We start from the raw sequence: 18408 nt of genomic DNA, 5'->3' as shown, positions 1-18408 counted from the left end.
CACTTATCTCTGATTCCAGCATTGGCAGTTCTTTCTATCTCAGTAATGAGGGGCTGTTGTACTCATGCAAGTGCCTGGCTTCTGCTGGAGGGAGGATGCTCAGACCCTTATGACTCAGCACTCAAATAGATGTCAAAGTTTAGATGGAAAAATGTGAAAACATGAAAAGTTCTTCATGCAATTCACAAAAACACTGATCACTCTTATCTGAGAGCTGGCTGATGAATGTCGTCTTGCTATCGCAAAATCAGTAGTGAAGAACTGAAGCCAACTGTCAGAGTAAGTTTTTCAAGTTGTGCAAATCCAATAGTGCAGGAGTGATTTACAGAAGTTTTCAAAAGCATGAAAATATTTTCGTCAATCCATTACTTTACCATAACACTTATTTTGAAATAACCTCCATTACAAAAATTAAGAAACCATAAAAGAAACTAGGACTTACAACAGCTTTTGGTGCATTCTCATCATCCTGTGTATCAGTTGGGACTTTCTCCACCTCTTCAGAACTCTCTCTGGCACCCTCTTCTGTTACAAGCTCGCTGCTGTCCTGCGAACTTGAAGTTGTTGGTTCCGTTTTGCTGCTGACTCCCAGTTGTTTTTGGTTTAGAGTTTCCTGCTGTATCGAAATCGGCTCAGGCACAGATGGGTCAGCACAGGGGCTAGGATACAAGTCCTTCACAATGTCAACGTTGCCATTCTTTACACTTTCGCATTCCACAGGACTCTTGGAGTGAGATGGAACCTCAGAGGACTCACTGTCTGCTGTGCTCTCCTCATCAGAACTCCCAGATACTTCTAAATCCACTGCTCCCATCCTATAAGAAATAAAACCCATAAATCTTCCTCCACAAAAGGCAAATTTCTGCATGAAGTTTTAACTTGTGGGTGATCAAACCAGGAAGACCAGCTTGATACATTCAGTAAAGTATTTGAGAAACTTCTCTCTCCCAGAGAATGGTTAGGTGGCAGTTTGGCCACACATGGAGCTCTTGTGGCAAATAGCAAGGTTGTATTTAAAGGTAAGCTAGATCAGTCCATTACTGATAAAGGAACAGAATGATATGCTATTAGATTCAAAGAAATTACTTTCAGAGACACCAGCACGGACAGGCTAGGCTAGATGAACGCTTTCCATGTGATGATTTCAGCGCATTTCATAACTGTTCAATATGGCTTACTTGCTGAGGCAATGTAAAAATGAGGGAAAAATAACAATTCACAGTTTATAATTTTTTCCTCCATTTAATTGCTGGAAAATGGACACTCTTCCATTTGACAAAAAAGAGCCTTTAATAGTAAGGTGGAACAAGCAATGCTAATGAATGAATCGTATTAACGATACAAACTGGAAGATAATAAGGTAAAGTACATTCTAAACTTTCTCTATTGAATATAAGTTTGTTATTAATTTTATAGCAACTTGAACTAAGCTTTCTACTTTAGTACTGAGTGGGTGTTCAGATAAGTGGGGTATGGATGCCAGGGCAGTTGCTTGCTCCTCCTGCAGAATGTGGCAGTTGGGAGACGTGGCACACGTCTCCGCTGGCTACATCTGCGGGAAGTGCACCCAACTACAGCTCCTTGAAAACCGTGTTAGGGAAATGGAGCTGGAACTGGATGAACTACGGATCATTCGGGAGGCAGAGGGGGTAATTGAGAGGAGTTACTGGGAGTTGGTCACTCCTAAGGCTCAGGACAAGGATAGATGGTTTACAGTTAGGGGGAGGAAAGGGGACAGACAGACAGAGCAGAGATCCCCTGTGGGCATTCCCCTCAGCAATAAGTATACCGTTTTGGATACTGCTGGGGGGGGATGACCTACCAGAGGAAAGCCATAGTAGTCAGTTCTCTGGCACTGAGCCTGACACTGTGGCAAAGAAGGGAAGGGGGCAGAATAGAAAAGTACTCGTGGTAGGGGACTCAATAGTTAGGGGAATTGACAGGAGATTTTGAGGTCAGGATTGGGATTCCCGGAAGGTATGTTGCCTCCCTGGTGCCAGGGTCCGGGACGTCTCCAATCAGGTGTATAAGGTTCTAAAAGGGGAGGGCGAACAGCCAGAAATCGTGTTACATATTGGCACTAATGATATAGCCAGAAATAGGATTGAGGATATAAAAAGTGATTTCAGGGAGTTAGGATGGAAGCTGCAGAGCAGGACGAACAGAGTAGTGTTCTCTGGTTTACTACCGGTGCCACGAGATAGCGAGGCGAGGAACAGGGAGCGGGCGCAGCTGAGCACATGGCTACGCAGCTGGTGTAGGAGAGAGGGCTTCAGATATGTAGATAATTGGGATGCCTTTTGGGGAAGGTGGGACCTGTACAAGAAGGACGGGTTGCATCTGAACTGGAAGGGGACCAATGTCCTGGGTGGAAGGTTTGCTCGAGTAGTTCGAGAGGGTTTAAACTAGTATGGCAGGGGGGGGTGGGAACCTGAGCTGTATACCGGAGGTGAGAGTTGATGCAGGTGAGGCAGTAGCAAGAGGTAGACCAGCTAGTGGGAAGGATTTTCCTGGGAAGGAACCAAGGGATCGGTTAAAGTGTGTTTGCTTTAATGCAAAGAGTATCAGGAATAAAAGTGATGAACTTAGAGCATGGATCAGTACCTGGTGCTATGATGTTGTGGCCATAACAGAGACATGGGTTTCTCATGGGCAGGAATGGTTGCTGGATGTTCCAGGGTTTAGAACATTTAAAAAGAATAGGGAGGGGGGAAAAAGAGGAGGGGGTGTAGCACTACTAATCAGAGAGGGTATCACAGCTACAGAAGCTTCCATTGTCGAGGAAGATCTGCCGACTGAGTCAGTATGGGTGGAAATTAGGAACAGCAAGGGAGTAGTCACCTCGTTAGGGGTTTACTACAGGCCCCCCAATAGCAGCAGGGAGATTGAAGAAAGCATAGGTCGACACATTTTGGAAAAGTGTGGACGTAGTAGGGTTGTTGTAATGGGTGACTAACTATCCCAATATTGATTAGAACCTCCTTCGAGCAGAAGATTTGAATGGAGCTGTTTTTGTAAGGTGTGTTCAGGAGGGTTTCCTAACTCAGTACGTTGACAGGCCGACGAGGGGAGAGGCCATTCTAGACTTGGTGCTCGGAAACGAGCCAGGGCAGGTATCGGATCTTGTGGTGGGAGAGCATTTTGGTGATAGTGACCATAACTGCCTCACATTCTACATAGCAATGGAGAAGGAGAGGATTGACAAAATGGGAGGATATTTAATTGGGGAACAGGAAACTATGACGCGATTAGACATGAGTTAGGAAGCATGGACTGGGAGCAATTGTTCCATGGTAAGGGCACTATAGACATGTGGAGACTGTTTAAGGAACAGTTGTTGCGAGTGATGAGTAAATATGTCCCTCTGAGACAGGCAAGAAGGGGTAAGATAAAGGAACCTTGGATGACGAGAGCGGTGGAGCTTCTTGTGAAAAGGAAGAAGGTAGCTTACATAAGGTGGAGGAAGCTAGGGTCAAGTTCAGCTAGAGAGGATTACACGCAGGCAAGGAAGGAGCTCAAAAATGGTCTGAGGAGAGCCAGGAGGGGGCACGAGAAAGGCTTGGCAGAACGAATCAGGGAAAACACAAAGGCATTTTACACATATGTGAGAAATAAGAGAATGGTCAAAGAAAGAGTGGGGCCGATCAGGGATAGCATAGGGAACTTGTGTGTGGAGTCTGAGGAGGTAGGGGAAGCCCTAAATGAGTTTTTTGCTTCTGTCTTTACGAAAGAAACGAACTTTGTAGTGAATGAAACCTTTGAAGAGCAGGTGTGCATGCTGGAATGGATAGAGATAGAGGAAGCTGATGTGCTGAAAATTTTGTCAAACATTAAGATTGACAAGTCGCCAGGCCCGGACCAGATTTGTCCTCGGCCGCTTAGGGAAGCGAGAAATGCAATTGCTTCGCCACTTGCGAAGATCTTTGCATCCTCGCTCTCCACTGGAATCGTACCTGAGGACTGGAGAGAGGCAAATGTAATTCCTCTCTTCAAGAAAGGAAATAGGGAAATCCCTGGCAATTACAGACCAGTAAGTCTCACGTCTGTCGTCTGCAAGGTGTTAGAAAGGATTCTGAGGGATAGGATTTATGACCATCTGGAAGAGCATGGCTTGATCAAATACAGTCAACACAGCTTTGAGAGGGGTAGGTCACGCCTCACAAACCTTAGAGTTTTTTGAGGATGTGACTAGAAAGGTTGATGAGGGTCGAGCTGTGGACGCGGTGTATATGGACTTCAGTAAGGCATTTGATAAGGTTGCCCATGGTAGGCTCATTCAGAAGGTCAGGAGGAATGGGATACAGGGGAACTTAGCTGCCTGGATACAGAATTGGCTGGCCAACAGAAGACAGCGAGTGGTAGTAGAAGGAAAATATTCTGCCTGGAAGTCAGTGGTGAGTGGGGTTCCACAGGGCTCTGTCCTTGGGCCTCTACTGTTTGTAATTTTTACTAATGACTTGGATGAGAGGATTGAAGGATGGGTCAGCAAGTTTGCAGACGACACAAAGGTCGAAGGTGTCGTTGAGGGCTGTTGTAAGCTGCAGCGGGACATTGACAGGATGCAGAGATGGGCTAAGAGGTGGCAGATGGAGTTCAACCTGGATAAATGCGAGGTGATGCATTTTGGAAGGTCGAATTTGAAAGCTGAGTACAGGATTAAGGATAGGATTCTTGGCAGTGTGAAGGAACAGAGGGATCTTGGTGTGCAGATACATAGATCCCTTAAAATGGCCACCCAAGTGGACAGGGTGGTTAAGAAAGCATATGGTGTTTTGGCTTTCATTAACAGGGGGATTGAGTTTAAGAGTCGTGAGATCTTGTTGCAGCTCTATAAAACTTTGGTTAGACCGCACTTGGAATACTGCGTCCAGTTCTGGGCGCCCTATTATAGGAAAGATGTGGATGTTTTGGAGAGGGTTCAGAGGAGGTTTACCAGGATGCTGCCTGGACTGGAGGGCTTATCTTATGAAGAGAGGTTGACTGAGCTCGGTCTCTTTTCATTGGAGAAAAGGAGGAGGAGAGGGTACCTAATTGAGGTATACAAGATAATGAGAGGCATAGATAGAGTTGATAGCCAGAGACTATTTCCCAGGGCAGAAATGGCTAGCACGAGGGGTCATAGTTTTAAGCTGGTTGGAGGAAAGTATGGAGGGGATGTCAGAGGCGGGTTCTTTACACAGAGAGTTGAGAGAGCATGGAATGCGTTGTCAGCAGCAGTTGTGGAAGCAAGGTCATTGGGGTCATTTAAGAGACTGCTGGACATGCATATGGTCACAGAAATTTGAGGGTGCATACATGAGGATCAATGGTCAGCACAACATTGTGGGCTGAAGGGCCTGTTCTGTGCTGTGCTGTACTGTTCTATGTTCTATGTTCTAAAAGAATGAATACATGAATATAGTAGGAAAACAGTACTTAATTTAGGGTAACTCAATATTACTACAGGTATTTCTTCCATAATGCATGTTTCATTAATGCAAATTAGCTGTACTGCAACTGATGAATACTGGACACTTTGTATAACAGAACTTTCTACTACACAGTATACCAATTTTCTATAGTAATATCTCTAAAATGCAATTTTCTATAGCATGGGTTTGCACAAGAATGCAATAATCATGTTATAGGAGAGCAACCTGTAGTAGGCAAGTTTAGGGAACTGAAAGCCTTTTTAACAAAAAATAGAGAGAGAGAGAGAGAGAGAGAAAGCTGTTACATCTGAACCTGGGGCACGAGCTCTGAGTTCGCAAATTGTTACATCTCATTTCCAGCACAAAGGCATTTGGACACACACATCCACACTGGCATTCACAGGTCTCATACATGAATAACTCAACCCAATAGTAAATGCCTGCAGATTATTTCACTTTGGGGTGGAGGTGGCATCCTACAGACAACTTCAATCCCAAACTCAGAAGGCATTCACTTCCACCAGTGATCTGACATGAGAAATCCTCACTTCAAATTGGCAACATTACCAACTTAGAATGAAAGGTTTTGTGAGAAATGATAATGTTGGACAGGTGAAGTGAAGCACGTTACGAATGCGCATATCATTCCTATTCTGTCAAACAATATGCATGCTTTCCACAATCATTTTGTTCATTGTGAAATCATCTGATATCGCCTCCTCTTTCAAACTTTTGCTGGGAGCCAGCATGCCTATCTTGATCATTTTTTAAATGTGTGAACCTAATGCAACAAATTATTATGACACAAGGATCTCAATCCAATTTACTTCTGTTGCCCAAAAATCTTTACACCTGTGTAAAGATAGGAACAAAAATTTGAACAACTGTGCCTCTGCAAATTATGGTATTTCTGCTCCCATCCAGTGAAAAGTATCAACTGGTCCAACACACAAGGCATTTGAACACAACTCCCAGCCAAAAAAAACTCATACACTCTACATTTCTGCAATTTGGTCTGACTGACTACTTAATTATATATAATTCCTGGCACCACACTTTAGGAAGGATACCAAAGCCCTGGAGAAGATATGGAGGTATTTCATCAAATTGATGGCAAGAACGAGGGAGTTTAGTTAGGTGAAGATTTGAAAAGGTGGGACGTTCTTAGAGCAGAAAAAGTCATGCAGAGGCCAGGTTAATGTATTTAAAATTGACTTCGAGAGATCCCCCGGCAAAGGGTTTAGTCAAAGGTCATAAATTTAAAATAAAGAGGAGAAATGAGGATAAATTTCTTCACAGAAGTATTAAATCTGAAATGTGCAAATACGGAAAATCAGATTGCTTCGGGAACTTCCACAAAAGCACAAGGACTAATTTGCAGGATAATAGGGAAAGTTTTACCAGGGGGCTTAACTGATTCTTGAAAAATTTAACATAGGCATGATGTACACATTACCTACACTCTGCACTCGAAAACAGCATGTTTCTAAAATATTTTAATGGCAGTGCCATTAACTCAGGGAGATCCCTGGTTCAATTCTTTCTGTGCTCTTGTAGCTTTTGCGCAGGTCAGCATAAAACAAATCCAGGCTGAGCTATACTGCTCATTCTCTGCCATAGTCCAAAACGGAAAAGACTGCAAAGACACGGAACTACCTGCAAGGACGTGGACAGTGGAGAAAACAAATGCAAAGTAGAAGCAGTAGAAGCCCAGAAAATAAGGAAAGGCAAGACAAGTTTACTCGTTTACCAGAGACATTTCTTCTTTCTGCCCTTTGCCTCTGTATTTGTGGCAGGGAATGCACGCTTTCGAACAGCTCCACTCTCTGCCGCCACCACATCACTCGACGATGCTTGTAAACCTGGACAGAAACAGGAATACACCAATATCTATACAGGGAAAAAGGATTCTTAGAAAGACAATGCTTTGTAAAATTTTCAGTACAATTGTCCGGTAAATAGCAGATTTGCACTTGCTTCCCTGCCAACAAGTTTTTTTTAAAATTCACTCGGGGGCATTGCTGGCTGGCCAGCATTTACTGCCTGTCCCCAGCTGCCCTTGAACTATGGCTTGCTGGGCCATTTCAGAGGGCACTGGGAGTCAGCCACATTGCCGTGGGTCTGGACAAAATCGGAAGTCACACAACTGCAGGTTATAATCGAACAGGTTTACTTGAGATCACAAGATTTCAAAATGCTGCTCCTTCTTCATTAGCCGAGTGTGTTTCCGGATTAACAGATGGGTGATAATGCCACCAGATCATTACCTCCTCATACGCATTTTATTACTGAATTGGAATCAATTAATGCTTATCTGCAATGTGTTCAATCCTAATTATGGACTCTCCCAAAATAAACTGAAGGCCTCCTTCATTTTGCATTATGTTAAATTCAGCTTCCAAAATTGTTACTAAAACTACAGAACCCAAAGTTCTTTACCCCCTATCTGGCAGCTTAGTTTCTTTACTCCATATAAGCACTACCCTCCTTATTGACTGCACAATATTCATCATCATTCACAATTCCTCAGATACCAAAGGGGACCACATCCAAATGGAGCAAGACCTGGGCAATATCCAGAGTTGGCTGAATACTGGCAAGTAACATTTACACCATACAATTGCTAAGCAACAACCATCTCCACCCGAGATAATGGGAACTGCAGATGCTGGGGAATTCCAAGATAATAAAATGTGAGGCTGGATGAACACAGCAGGCCCAGCAGCATCTCAGGAGCACAAAAGCTGACGTTTCGGGCCTAGACCCTTCATCAGAGAGGGGGATGGGGTGAGGGTTCTGGAATAAATAGGGACAGAGGGGGAGGCGGACCAAAGATGGACAGTAAAGAAGATAGGTGGGGAGGAGAGTATAGGTGGGGAGGTAGGGAGGGGATAGGTCAGTCCAGGGAAGACGGACAGGTCAAGGAGGTGGGATGAGGTTAGTAGGTAGATGGGGGTGCGACTTGGGGTGGGAGGAAGGGATGGGTGAGAGGAAGAACAGGTTAGGGAGGCAGAGACAGGTTGGACTGGTTTTGGGATGCAGTGGGTGGAGGGGAAGAGCTGGGTTGGTTGTGTGGTGCTGTGGGGGGAGGGGACAAACTGGGCTGGTTTTGGGATGCGGTGGGGGAAGGGGAGATTTTGAAGCTTGTGAAGTCCACATTGATACCATTGGGCTGCAGGGTTCCCAGGCGGAATATGAGTTGCTGTTCCTGCAACCTACGGGTGGCATCATTGTGGCACTGCAGGAGGCCCATGATGGACATGTCTTCTAAAGAATGGGAGGGGGAGTGGAAATGGTTTGCGACTGGGAGGTGCAGTTGTTTGTTGCGAACTGAGCGGAGGTGTTCTGCAAAGCGGTCCCCAAGCCTCCGCTTGGTTTCCCCAATGTAGAGGAAGCCACACCGGGTACAGTGGATGCAGTATACCACACTGGCAGATGTGCAGGTGAACTACTGCTTAATGTGGAATGTCATCTTGGGGCCTGGGATAGGGGTGAGGGAGGAGGTGTGGGGGCAAGTGTAGCATTTCCTGCGGTTGCAGGGGAAGGTGCCGGGTGTGGTGGGGTTGGAGGGCAGTGTGGAGCGAACAAGGGAGTCACGGAGAGAGTGGTCTCTCCGGAAAGCAGACAGGGGTGGGGATGGAAAAATGTCTTGGGTGGTGGGGTCGGATTGACCATCTCCACCCTTTGACTCTCAATGGCACTATCACTGAATTGCCCCACTATCAATATCCTGGGGTTACCACTGGCCAGAAACTGAACTTTACTAGCCATAAAAATACAGGGGCTAGAACAGTAAGTCAGAGCCTAGGAATTCTGCAGGGAGTGACTCACCTCTTGACTCCCCAAAGCTGCTTCATCATGTACAAGGCTCAAGTCTGGAGTGTAAAGGAGTCTTAACTGGATGAGCGCAGCTCAACAACACAAGAACCTTGACACCATCCCGGTTCTAAGGGTGGGTCACTGGATCTGAAATGTTAACGGTTTTCTCTCCACAGATGCTGCCAGTCCTACTGAGCTTTTCTAGCAATTTCTGCTTTTGTACCATCGAGGACAAATTTCCCCACTTGATTGGCACCACATTCACAAACTCCATTCCCTCCAATGACACTCAATAGCAGCAGGGTGTACCAACTACATGATAGCTGCAGAAATTTACCAGAGCTCCTAAGACTGTACCTTCCAAACACAACCACCAGCATCAGGAAGGATAAAGACAGCAAGTGTATGGCAACGTCACCGTCTGCAAGTATCCTCCAAGCTCTCACCTTTCTGACTTGGAAATACAATCTCTGTTCCTTCAGTGTCACTGGGTCAAAATCCTAAAATTCTCTCCCTAATGGCATTAGGGGTCTACCTATGGCAAATTTACTGCAGCAGCTCACCATTATCTTGCCCACCCCTGTTGCCCTTGAGAAGTAGTGCTGGCCCAGCCAGCGACACCAAATCCCATGAATGAATAAATTAATTTTGTTTCACTCCAGCAGTCGGGAGGGAGGGAGGGAGGCTAGACCATCCCATCCACCAATCTCGAGCAATCTGTCCAGGTCCTCAGTTGGCCTTAGGACTGGCTGAAGCGGATTCTGATCACTTGTGAAGAACTGCCCTTCCTCCACTATAAAACATTATACACAGTCTCCTACTCTCTCAAAGATCCAGAGCCCAACTTGGGAGAGCGAATAGCCGAATCATTCCATAAAGCAGTTCTCATAGTACGCAAGGGACCTTGTGGTGCAGTGGTAGTGCCTCTACCTCTGGGCCAGAATGTCCATGTTCGAATCCCACCTGCTCCAGATGTGTGTCAGAATATAAGCATCCTGTTAGGAAATATTAACTACAACTGTGACACTGCTGGGTGGATATGGTTTCCTCAAACCTTTAAGCACTGAATCCTCCAGGCGCTCAGACATTTCATCCAATTGTTGCTCGTACTGTGGGTCAGAGAAATAGTGCTTTGGCTCAGCAAGCTTGCGTTGTAACCGTTCCAATCGCTTCTGTTCTTTCTCTGCTTCCCGATCTGCTTGCTTCTTTATCCATTCAGCCATACTGTACCAAAACAGCAAGTATCATAGGTTTCAAATTCTCAAACATTACAGTCACAGTAGCAGCTTAGGCTACCTCTTCTCCTATCGAGTTTTGCATAATGTGGCCCTCTAGCCTATAACCTGTCCCATGAGTGAATGACATTAGAAAATGCGTTACTATTAATTAAGTATTTATCAGACAGGAGTCATTATAATAATGGAGAAAAAACACAGCTACCAATTGGTATTCAGTAAAGTCACAATAGCAACGTGATAATATGTTTAACAAGACTGAGGCACTCAGGAGAATTCCCCTGCTCACCCTGGCGTCGTACATGTTCTTTACAAAGGAGTAGACAAGGCCTTCATTTAAAGTCTTGCCTCAAAGATGCAGCTCTCCTTCAGCCTTTAGCTTTTGTGCTCCTGAGATGCTGCTTGGCCTGCTGTGTTCATCCAGCCTCACATTTTATTATCTCCTGCAGCCTGCACTGGATTGGCAGCCTAGATTTCACACCAAAGTCTTTGAATTGACAGCTTTCTGACTCAGGTGATTTGCAGACTAGCCCATTACAAGGTCCAGGATTACATGCCGAGGGATGGTCAAAAGCTTGGGACGGCAACTGCTAGGGCACACTGGGGAAAGATCTCGGTCTGAGGTCTTCCTGCTGAAGGTAACTGAGGGTCTGTTCAGTTATCAGACCCTTCTGGTGCCTCAAATGTACGTAAATATAATACTGTATGTGTAAGAGAGGTTTTTGGATGGAGTCAAATTCCAAAGCTTGTTTTGTTGATATGTTACTGTACAGAACAGAATTGCATTTGCGACTGCATGTACATTCTATATATACACACAAAGATATTTTATGAATAAGGTATATATTTTTGTAATTTAAAAATGAAAGTGCTACCAGCTGTGAGAAAGCTCACACTAACACAGTCTAGTAGCAAATTCTTAAACCTAGTCTACTCTCACATTAAAAACCAGAGGCTGGTATGTGTAGAAGCAAGAATTCTGGTTGACTCCCTAATCAACTCGGAGTGTAGTTGAAAGTAATACCAACATGCCTTTCAAGCTGCATGACTATGCAGCAAGCTGATCTCACTCTGCAGATTACAAACGGGCCATGCAGAAGCAGCATCCATTTTTAAGGTTTCTATATGAAGCAGCATAATATTAACTGGATCACACAGTGCAATCAACAGTCGACTAGAAGTCCGTTCTGATCTCTATGCCACTTGGTGGGAAACCAGGCCAGTGCCTGGTCTTCAAAAGCACTATGGGGATCACAAGGTAAGCTTGCTCTTCATAAATCTTCCTGCCAATGCAGCAATGGACCGTACATTCCACCTCAATGTCCAACAGCAAGATGCCAGCTCAAAGTCAGGCCCCTCAACACAGGGACAGGGAGATTAAAATTGACAAGGAAGCCCAACTAACCCAAGCTCATGTATTATTTCTGAAGACTTTCATAGCTGGGTACTGTGTTCCATGACTGAACTAGCCTATGACTAGACTAGGCTGTGTGACCGCTCCTCCATTGAGGAAGTCATTAGCTGGAGATCATTCCCAGCACACTGTTTAGTTATTGAAGGTCAACCTGCCTAACACTATCATAAATCAATATGTTCCCAGTCTAAGCGAATTACAGAACATCATCTTTGGTTTAATACTGAGAGTCTTTTGTGAAATTACACAGTCATTACCTCCCAGGAGACAAGTGTTTGGCCTGTACATCCTACACCAGCACTCTGCAAAAGCAACCCTGCACATCCGTAATATACTTTCTCCTAGTTTTTATTCAATTCTCTTTTAAAGGCACAATTGAATCTCCAACTGCTTTTCAGGTGGAACATTCCGGATCATAACTTAGTTGTGGGAAACTATTTTTACTCATTTTGCTTTGATTTTTTCACTAATGAAGTGCTGTCTGTTCTCACTGAGAAATTTCTCTGCCAGATTCCCTACAGTCTCACTAGACTAATAACTCACATCATTGGAAAACAAACTTGTGCAATAGTCAATAAGTACACTTTAAAGCAATTCATCTGTTGGTGAGCCGAGTGCCTTACGCCTTTTCATGGTTTACATCCCGCAGTCTCCTTCCACTTAAATCCCGACAAGCCTCTCGGTTTGTAGTTTTCTCAATTTGAGCTCCAAGGGCACGAAGCATCGACCCAAAGCCTAAACAATGACAAAGTTGAGAAGTTTACAAGCCACTCCACTGTCTGCATCATCTAAAATCTCAATAGGTCTTCATTTCAATTTCTTTGCAACCTCAAAGACTGCACAGTGACATTCTTAGAGGGGAAACAAAAGCAGAGATTCAGAGAATATTTATACAACAGCTTGAAGTTAGCTAAGTAAACGATGGCTATCCTGACATGTTGTGTTTTGCAATGTCATACAAAATAATTTGAAATTAAAAACAGCAATTACAGCGTAAGCATTTTATTGCTTCTGAGTAGGCATCATCTACCAGATACACAGTTTGTAAAGAGATTAGATGTGTGTGTGCAAACACATGCACACCCAGATCAGATCATCACTGCAGCACCTACCAGTCACGTTAACATAGAGAGGTGCAGAGATGCAGGAGTCAACCTCAGACTATACATAAAAACAATGACACCATATTAAGTAGAAGGGTACGTACAGCAGGCTCCAACTCTATGTAGATGATAAAATATAGGAAGGCACAGACATGTGGAAGAATTACCTCCTTTCCCTCCGAAAAGTCTCTGTTCCAGACTGTAAATTCCTCCATGTTGCAGCTCAGTTTCTTCATCGACCAGCTTTCCATTATATTTCAGGTAAACATCTGCAATGGGGAGCCCCTATATTACAAAAATTAAATTTAAAGAAAATTAAAACCCAGGTAACAACAGCACAAGCACCAAAAAGGTAAAGCACTTCCCAAACTCCAGATTACCGATCTATACTTCAACATGCTATGGACATAAGAAATAATAACCAAGGTGGGCTATTTAAGCCTGCTCCACAATTCAGCAAAATAATAGCTGACCTATCTCAACTCCATCCCTGCACATTTTCCTCATATCCCTTAATGCCATGTTGCAACCAATTATTCTTCTAAACTATGGGCCTTTTCTTCTCAATCTCACGTCACTGAATGGTTTCTGGGATGAAAATATCAATCTAGTGTACCTTCATTGCACTCTCTCAAGGGCAAATATGATTTTCTTTATACAAGGCAACCAAAACTGCATATACCAAAAGTAGCCTCACCAACATAACTGGAGTAACATTCTTTACTTCTATAGTCTAATCACTTTCTAACAAATACTAGCATATCACTTGCCTTCCTAATTGCTCTGTACTTGCATGTTAATTTTCTACAAGTGGAACGACCTTCCAAAGGAAGCGGTAGATGCAGGCAGAGTTAAAACGTTTGAAGGCCATTTAGCTAAGTACACAAATAAGAACTGTTTGGAGGGATATGGGCCAAACACAAGTAGGTGGGACTAGTTTAGCTTGGGATTATGGTCGGCATGGATTGGTTGGACCAAAGGGTCTCTTTCCGTGCTGTGTGACTCTCGATATAGATAGGCACTCATGCCTCTGCACACAAACATATCCCAATATCTATTTAAATTATCATTTGGTATGACAGTATGAACTTCAGTATTGCTGAAAAATGATCTATTCTGTTGAAGCTTTTTATCTTGCACACAGCTGGGCAATTCGCAATTTGAGGGGAAAACGAACTCACTGCATGAGGGGGCAGTGTTCATTGGTTGGCATGCTATCCCTGATTAGCAGAAGTATTGCCAGGGAGAATGCAACCATTAGTGCTGATTGGCAGTTAACTGCCAGGCTATGTTTAAAAATCCAGGAAGGGGCCTTGTAATGTAACAGTAGTGGTCCTACCTCTGAACCTAGAGACTCAACTTAGAGTCCCACCTGCTCCAACGTGTGTAATAACATTTCTGAACAGGTGGATCAGAAAATACCTAAACTCCAATCACCTTCCCTTCTTTCCTCAGTTAAGTTGTTCCTTTGATCAAGCTGTCGTCACCTACATATCTCACTTATTTGACACCTTGATGTTAAGTCTGCCTCATGATATTAAAACCATTAAATAGAAACAAATTGTTCTTGAGAGATACGAGACAGCAAGAAAAGAGGGGCGTTCAAGGGAAGAAAGAGAGAAGATAAAGGATAGGGGAGAGAGACTGTATGGCTGTAGGTGGTTAATGGAGGGAAAGAGAACAAGGGGACTGAAGTCAAGCTTTGCCTCTACAAAGGCCTTGTCGGCATCCACCTGGAGTACTGTGAACAATTCCAAACACAACACCTTAGTGAGGATACATTTGGAGGGAGTGCAGTGTTGGTTTACTGGAATGTTATGTGGATTCAAAGAGTAAAATCACAAGAAGCTAATACTGAAGAGCTGGATGAACACAGCAGGCCAAGAAGCAGAGGAGCAGGAAGGCCTGCGGCGTTCATCCCGCTTCCCAGCTTGTTATCTCAGATTCTCCAGCATCTGCAGTTCCTGCTACCTCTGAAGCTAATACTGAAGCAAGGTTTATAGTAGGATTCCCTGCTTTACAAACAACACCTTTACTTCACCATGAAGAGGGAGAAAAATTACCAATCTATTTTTTAAAAATGAGGCAGCGTTATGTGATCTTAAATTGCAGAACACCATGCTGAGTCTGGAACACTGAGGAGCATGTTATCAACAGATTAGGTCGTGCACTGCAAGCTTCGGTAGAGTTACATTCAAACACTGTAGGAGGTTGAAGAGCATGAGGGTCAGAGAAGAAAAATTGGATAACAGAACGCACAAGATCATGTTTTCACACTTAAGAGGTGTTCCACAAAGCAACTAACTACCCTACACATGTTCTCCCCAAGGGAAGCGGGGAGTGCATGGTGAGTGGTGAATACAACACACTCACGAGTGTAAATCACTTCATATTTTATCGAAGAGGCAGGTTAGAGCGAAGCAGACAAAAGAGGTGTTGCCTCTGTACGGCAAGATACCAAGGGAAAGTGTGGACAAGACAGTCACAAAGACATTGGTCCTTCAGCGATGTTGACAGGAGTCTAGCCACCTGCTCACACGACCAGCATTCAGACATCTCCTGCTCGAATCCCACCTCTTTTCGCTATCCCGCACCCAAGAACATGTCAGCCAGCACCCCCACCCCCACCTCCAGGGGGCTCACAGCCAGCGCCCCCCTCTCCACCCCCACGGGGCTCACAGCCAGTGCCCGCCTCTCCACCCGCACCCTGAGGGGGTTCACAGCCAGCACCCCCCCACTCCCTCCCCAGCCCTGCACCCAGGGGGTTCACAGCCAGCACCCCCCCACCCCCTCTCCGGCCCCGCACCCAGGGGGCTCACAGCCAGCACTCCCCCACCCCCAGGGAGTTCACAGCCAGCGGTCCCCATCCGCGCCACCAGGGGGCTGACAGCTAGCGCCACCTCTCCGCCTCCAGGGGGCTCACAGCTAGCGCCCACCGCCCCCAGGGGCGCCACAGCCAGCGTCAATCCCACCCGCCCACGCCCCCCCTCCCCGCCTCCCTTGACCCTGCCCACCCCCCCTGCCGCCCTCCACCCTGTCCCAGCCCCTGCCCCCCCCGCTCCGCCCCCCCCGCCCGCCCGCCGCCTGCTCCGCCCCCACCGCCCGCTCCGCCCCCGCCCCGCCCCCCCGCCCACTCAGCCCCCGTCCCGCCCCCCCGCCCACTCAGCCCCCGTCCCGCCCCACCCCCCGCCCGCTCAGCCCCCGCCCCGCCCCAGCCCCCGCCCCGCCCGCGCCCCCCGCCCGCTCAGCCCCCGCCCCGCCCGCGCCCCCCGCCCGCTCAGCCCCCGCCCCGCCCCCCGCCCGCTCCGCCCCCGCCCCGCCCCCCGCCCGCTCCGCCCCCACCCCCCACCCGCTCCGCCCCTCCTCCGCCCCCACCCCGCCCCCCGCCCGCTCCGCTCCACCCCGCCCCCGCCCCCACCCCGCCCCCGCCACGCCCCCACCCCGCCCGCTCCGGCCCCGCCCCCCGCCCGCTCCGCTCCGCCCCCCGCCCCCACCTCCTCCGCCCCGCCCCCGCCCCCTCCGCCCCCACCCCGCCTGCCCCGCCCCCGCCCGCTCCGCCCCTCCCCCCGCCCGCTCCGCCCCTCCCCCCGCCCGCTCCGCCCCCGCTCCACCCCGCCCGCTCAGCCCCCGCCCCGCCCCCCCCGCCCGCTCAGCCCCCGCCCCGCCCCACCCCCCCGCCCCGCCCGCGCCCCCCGCCCGCTCAGCCCCCGCCCCGCCCGCGCCCCCGCCCGCTCAGCCCCCACCCCCCACCCGCTCCGCCCCTCCTCCGCCCCCACCCCGCCCCCCGCCCGCTCCGCTCCACCCCGCCCCCGCCCGCTCCGCTCCACCCCGCCCCCGCCCGCTCCGCTCCGCCCCCGCCCCCACCACGCCCCCACCCCGCCCGCTCCGCTCCGCCCCCACCCCCACCCCGCCCCCCGCCCGCTCCGCCCCCACCTCCTCCGCCCCCACCCCGCCTGCCCCGCCCCCCGCCCCCCGCCCGCTCCGCCCCTCCCCCCGCCCGCTCCGCCCCTCCCCCCGCCCGCTCCGCCCCTCCCCCCGCCCGCTCCGCCCCCGCTCCACCCCGCCCCCCGCCCGCTCCACCCCGTCCCCCGCCCGCTCCGCCCCCGCCCCGCCCCCGCCCCGCCCCCGCACCGCCCCCCGCCTGGCCCCCGCACCGCCCCCCGCCTGGCCCCCGCACCGCCCCCCGCCTGGCCCCCGCACCGCCCCCCGCCTGGCCCCCGCACCGCCCCCCGCCTGGCCCCCGCACCGCCCCCCGCCTGGCCCCCGCACCGCCCCCCGCCTGGCCCCCGCACCGCCCCCCGCCTGCTCCGCCCCCGGCCTGCTCCGCCCCCGCACCGCCCCCGGCCTGCTCCGCCCCCGCACCGCCCCCGGCCTGCTCCGCCCCCACCCCCCGCGGGCTCACAGCCAGCGCCCCTTCTCCCCTCCCCACCCCGGGGGGCTCACAGTCTCTCCATGCCCGCACCGGCAGACAGTGACACTGAACGGCTCACCTGCCCACGGCAGCAGCGTTGTTTGAGCTCGAGGCCGGAGGAGCCGGGCTGCAGCACCAGGAGCGAGAGCCGGGATTGACGCAGCGGCCGGACCCAGACCTCCATCGGGGCGGCCTCGGGCTGGCGTTGCTACGCCTTGGCGCGGCGTCAATGGGCTGACGCGGTGACATCACCGAACGGATGACGCGGACGCACGCGACCACCTGACCTGCCGGAGCCATGTGACACCGCTGGCGGTGGAAAGTGCCAGAAGCCGTAGCTGTCACGTGGGTTTGAGGCGTCGGAGAGAAGCAGCAACTTTTCTGAGTTCTCCGTCCCGACGAAGAATTTTATTCTCACGAAACCATCAGTTCGTTAATGATCCTGAATAATGCTTGCAGTCCACTCCCTAGCAGCAACCCTATTGACACAGGGCAAAAGTGAACATGGAGGAGTATTGATTCAAGAGCCAATGTGGTAATCAGCAGGAGGACTCCTTGCCCATGTTCACCCTGATTAGGTCTTCATGGGGCCTGAAGCCCAATGTTGAGAACAGCGAGGATGAGTCCCTCCTGACCTTAAACCACTGCACCACCACCTGATGAACCCGAAACGTCAGCTTTTGTGCTCCTGACCTGCCAGTGGTTTAGGACGTTTCCAGTGATGGTGGTGCCTGAGACATTGTCTGTAAGGTATGACTGTGTCAGGCCATTGCTTATTAATCTGCGAGATAGGTCCTAACTCGAAAGTCAAATACATAAGAGCTGCAAAACTTGTATCAGAGATAATAGGAACTGCAGATGCTGGAGAATCCGAGATAACAAGGCCCGAAAACGTCAGCTTCCCTCCTCCTAAGATGCTGCTTGGCCTGCTGTGTTCGTCCAGCATCCGCACCTTGTTCTTTCTGAGCTGTAAAACATGTCCTGTATACAGGGAGGGCATACAGGGAAATCAAAT

The 18408-nt window shown here is 49.0% G+C and overlaps 1 protein-coding gene and 1 pseudogene across 1 annotated transcript in view; one reads left to right on the top strand and one right to left on the bottom strand.

Moving 5' to 3' along the window:
- The window catches only part of sde2 (SDE2 telomere maintenance homolog (S. pombe)), a 51963-nt gene extending 34340 nt beyond the window's left edge, over positions 1–17623 (bottom strand). Inside the window, exons 1-6 of the mRNA XM_059645160.1 lie at positions 17473–17623; positions 13150–13267; positions 12503–12614; positions 10285–10454; positions 7162–7273; positions 443–815 (exon numbers count right to left, since the gene is read on the bottom strand). Coding sequence (XP_059501143.1) covers positions 443–815; positions 7162–7273; positions 10285–10454; positions 12503–12614; positions 13150–13267; positions 17473–17577 — 990 coding nt within the window. The 5' untranslated portion in view covers positions 17578–17623. The remainder of the gene's footprint in view (positions 1–442; positions 816–7161; positions 7274–10284; positions 10455–12502; positions 12615–13149; positions 13268–17472) is intronic.
- LOC132209518 (basic proline-rich protein-like) lies at positions 15298–17457 on the top strand (annotated as a pseudogene).
- Positions 17624–18408: the final 785 nt, after the last annotated feature.

This window comes from Stegostoma tigrinum, chromosome 4 (assembly GCF_030684315.1).
Source record: "Stegostoma tigrinum isolate sSteTig4 chromosome 4, sSteTig4.hap1, whole genome shotgun sequence".
NCBI lineage: Eukaryota > Metazoa > Chordata > Chondrichthyes > Orectolobiformes > Stegostomatidae > Stegostoma > Stegostoma tigrinum.
The sequence above is the reverse complement of the archived record's forward strand: the minus strand, read 5'-3'. Positions and strand labels throughout refer to the sequence as shown.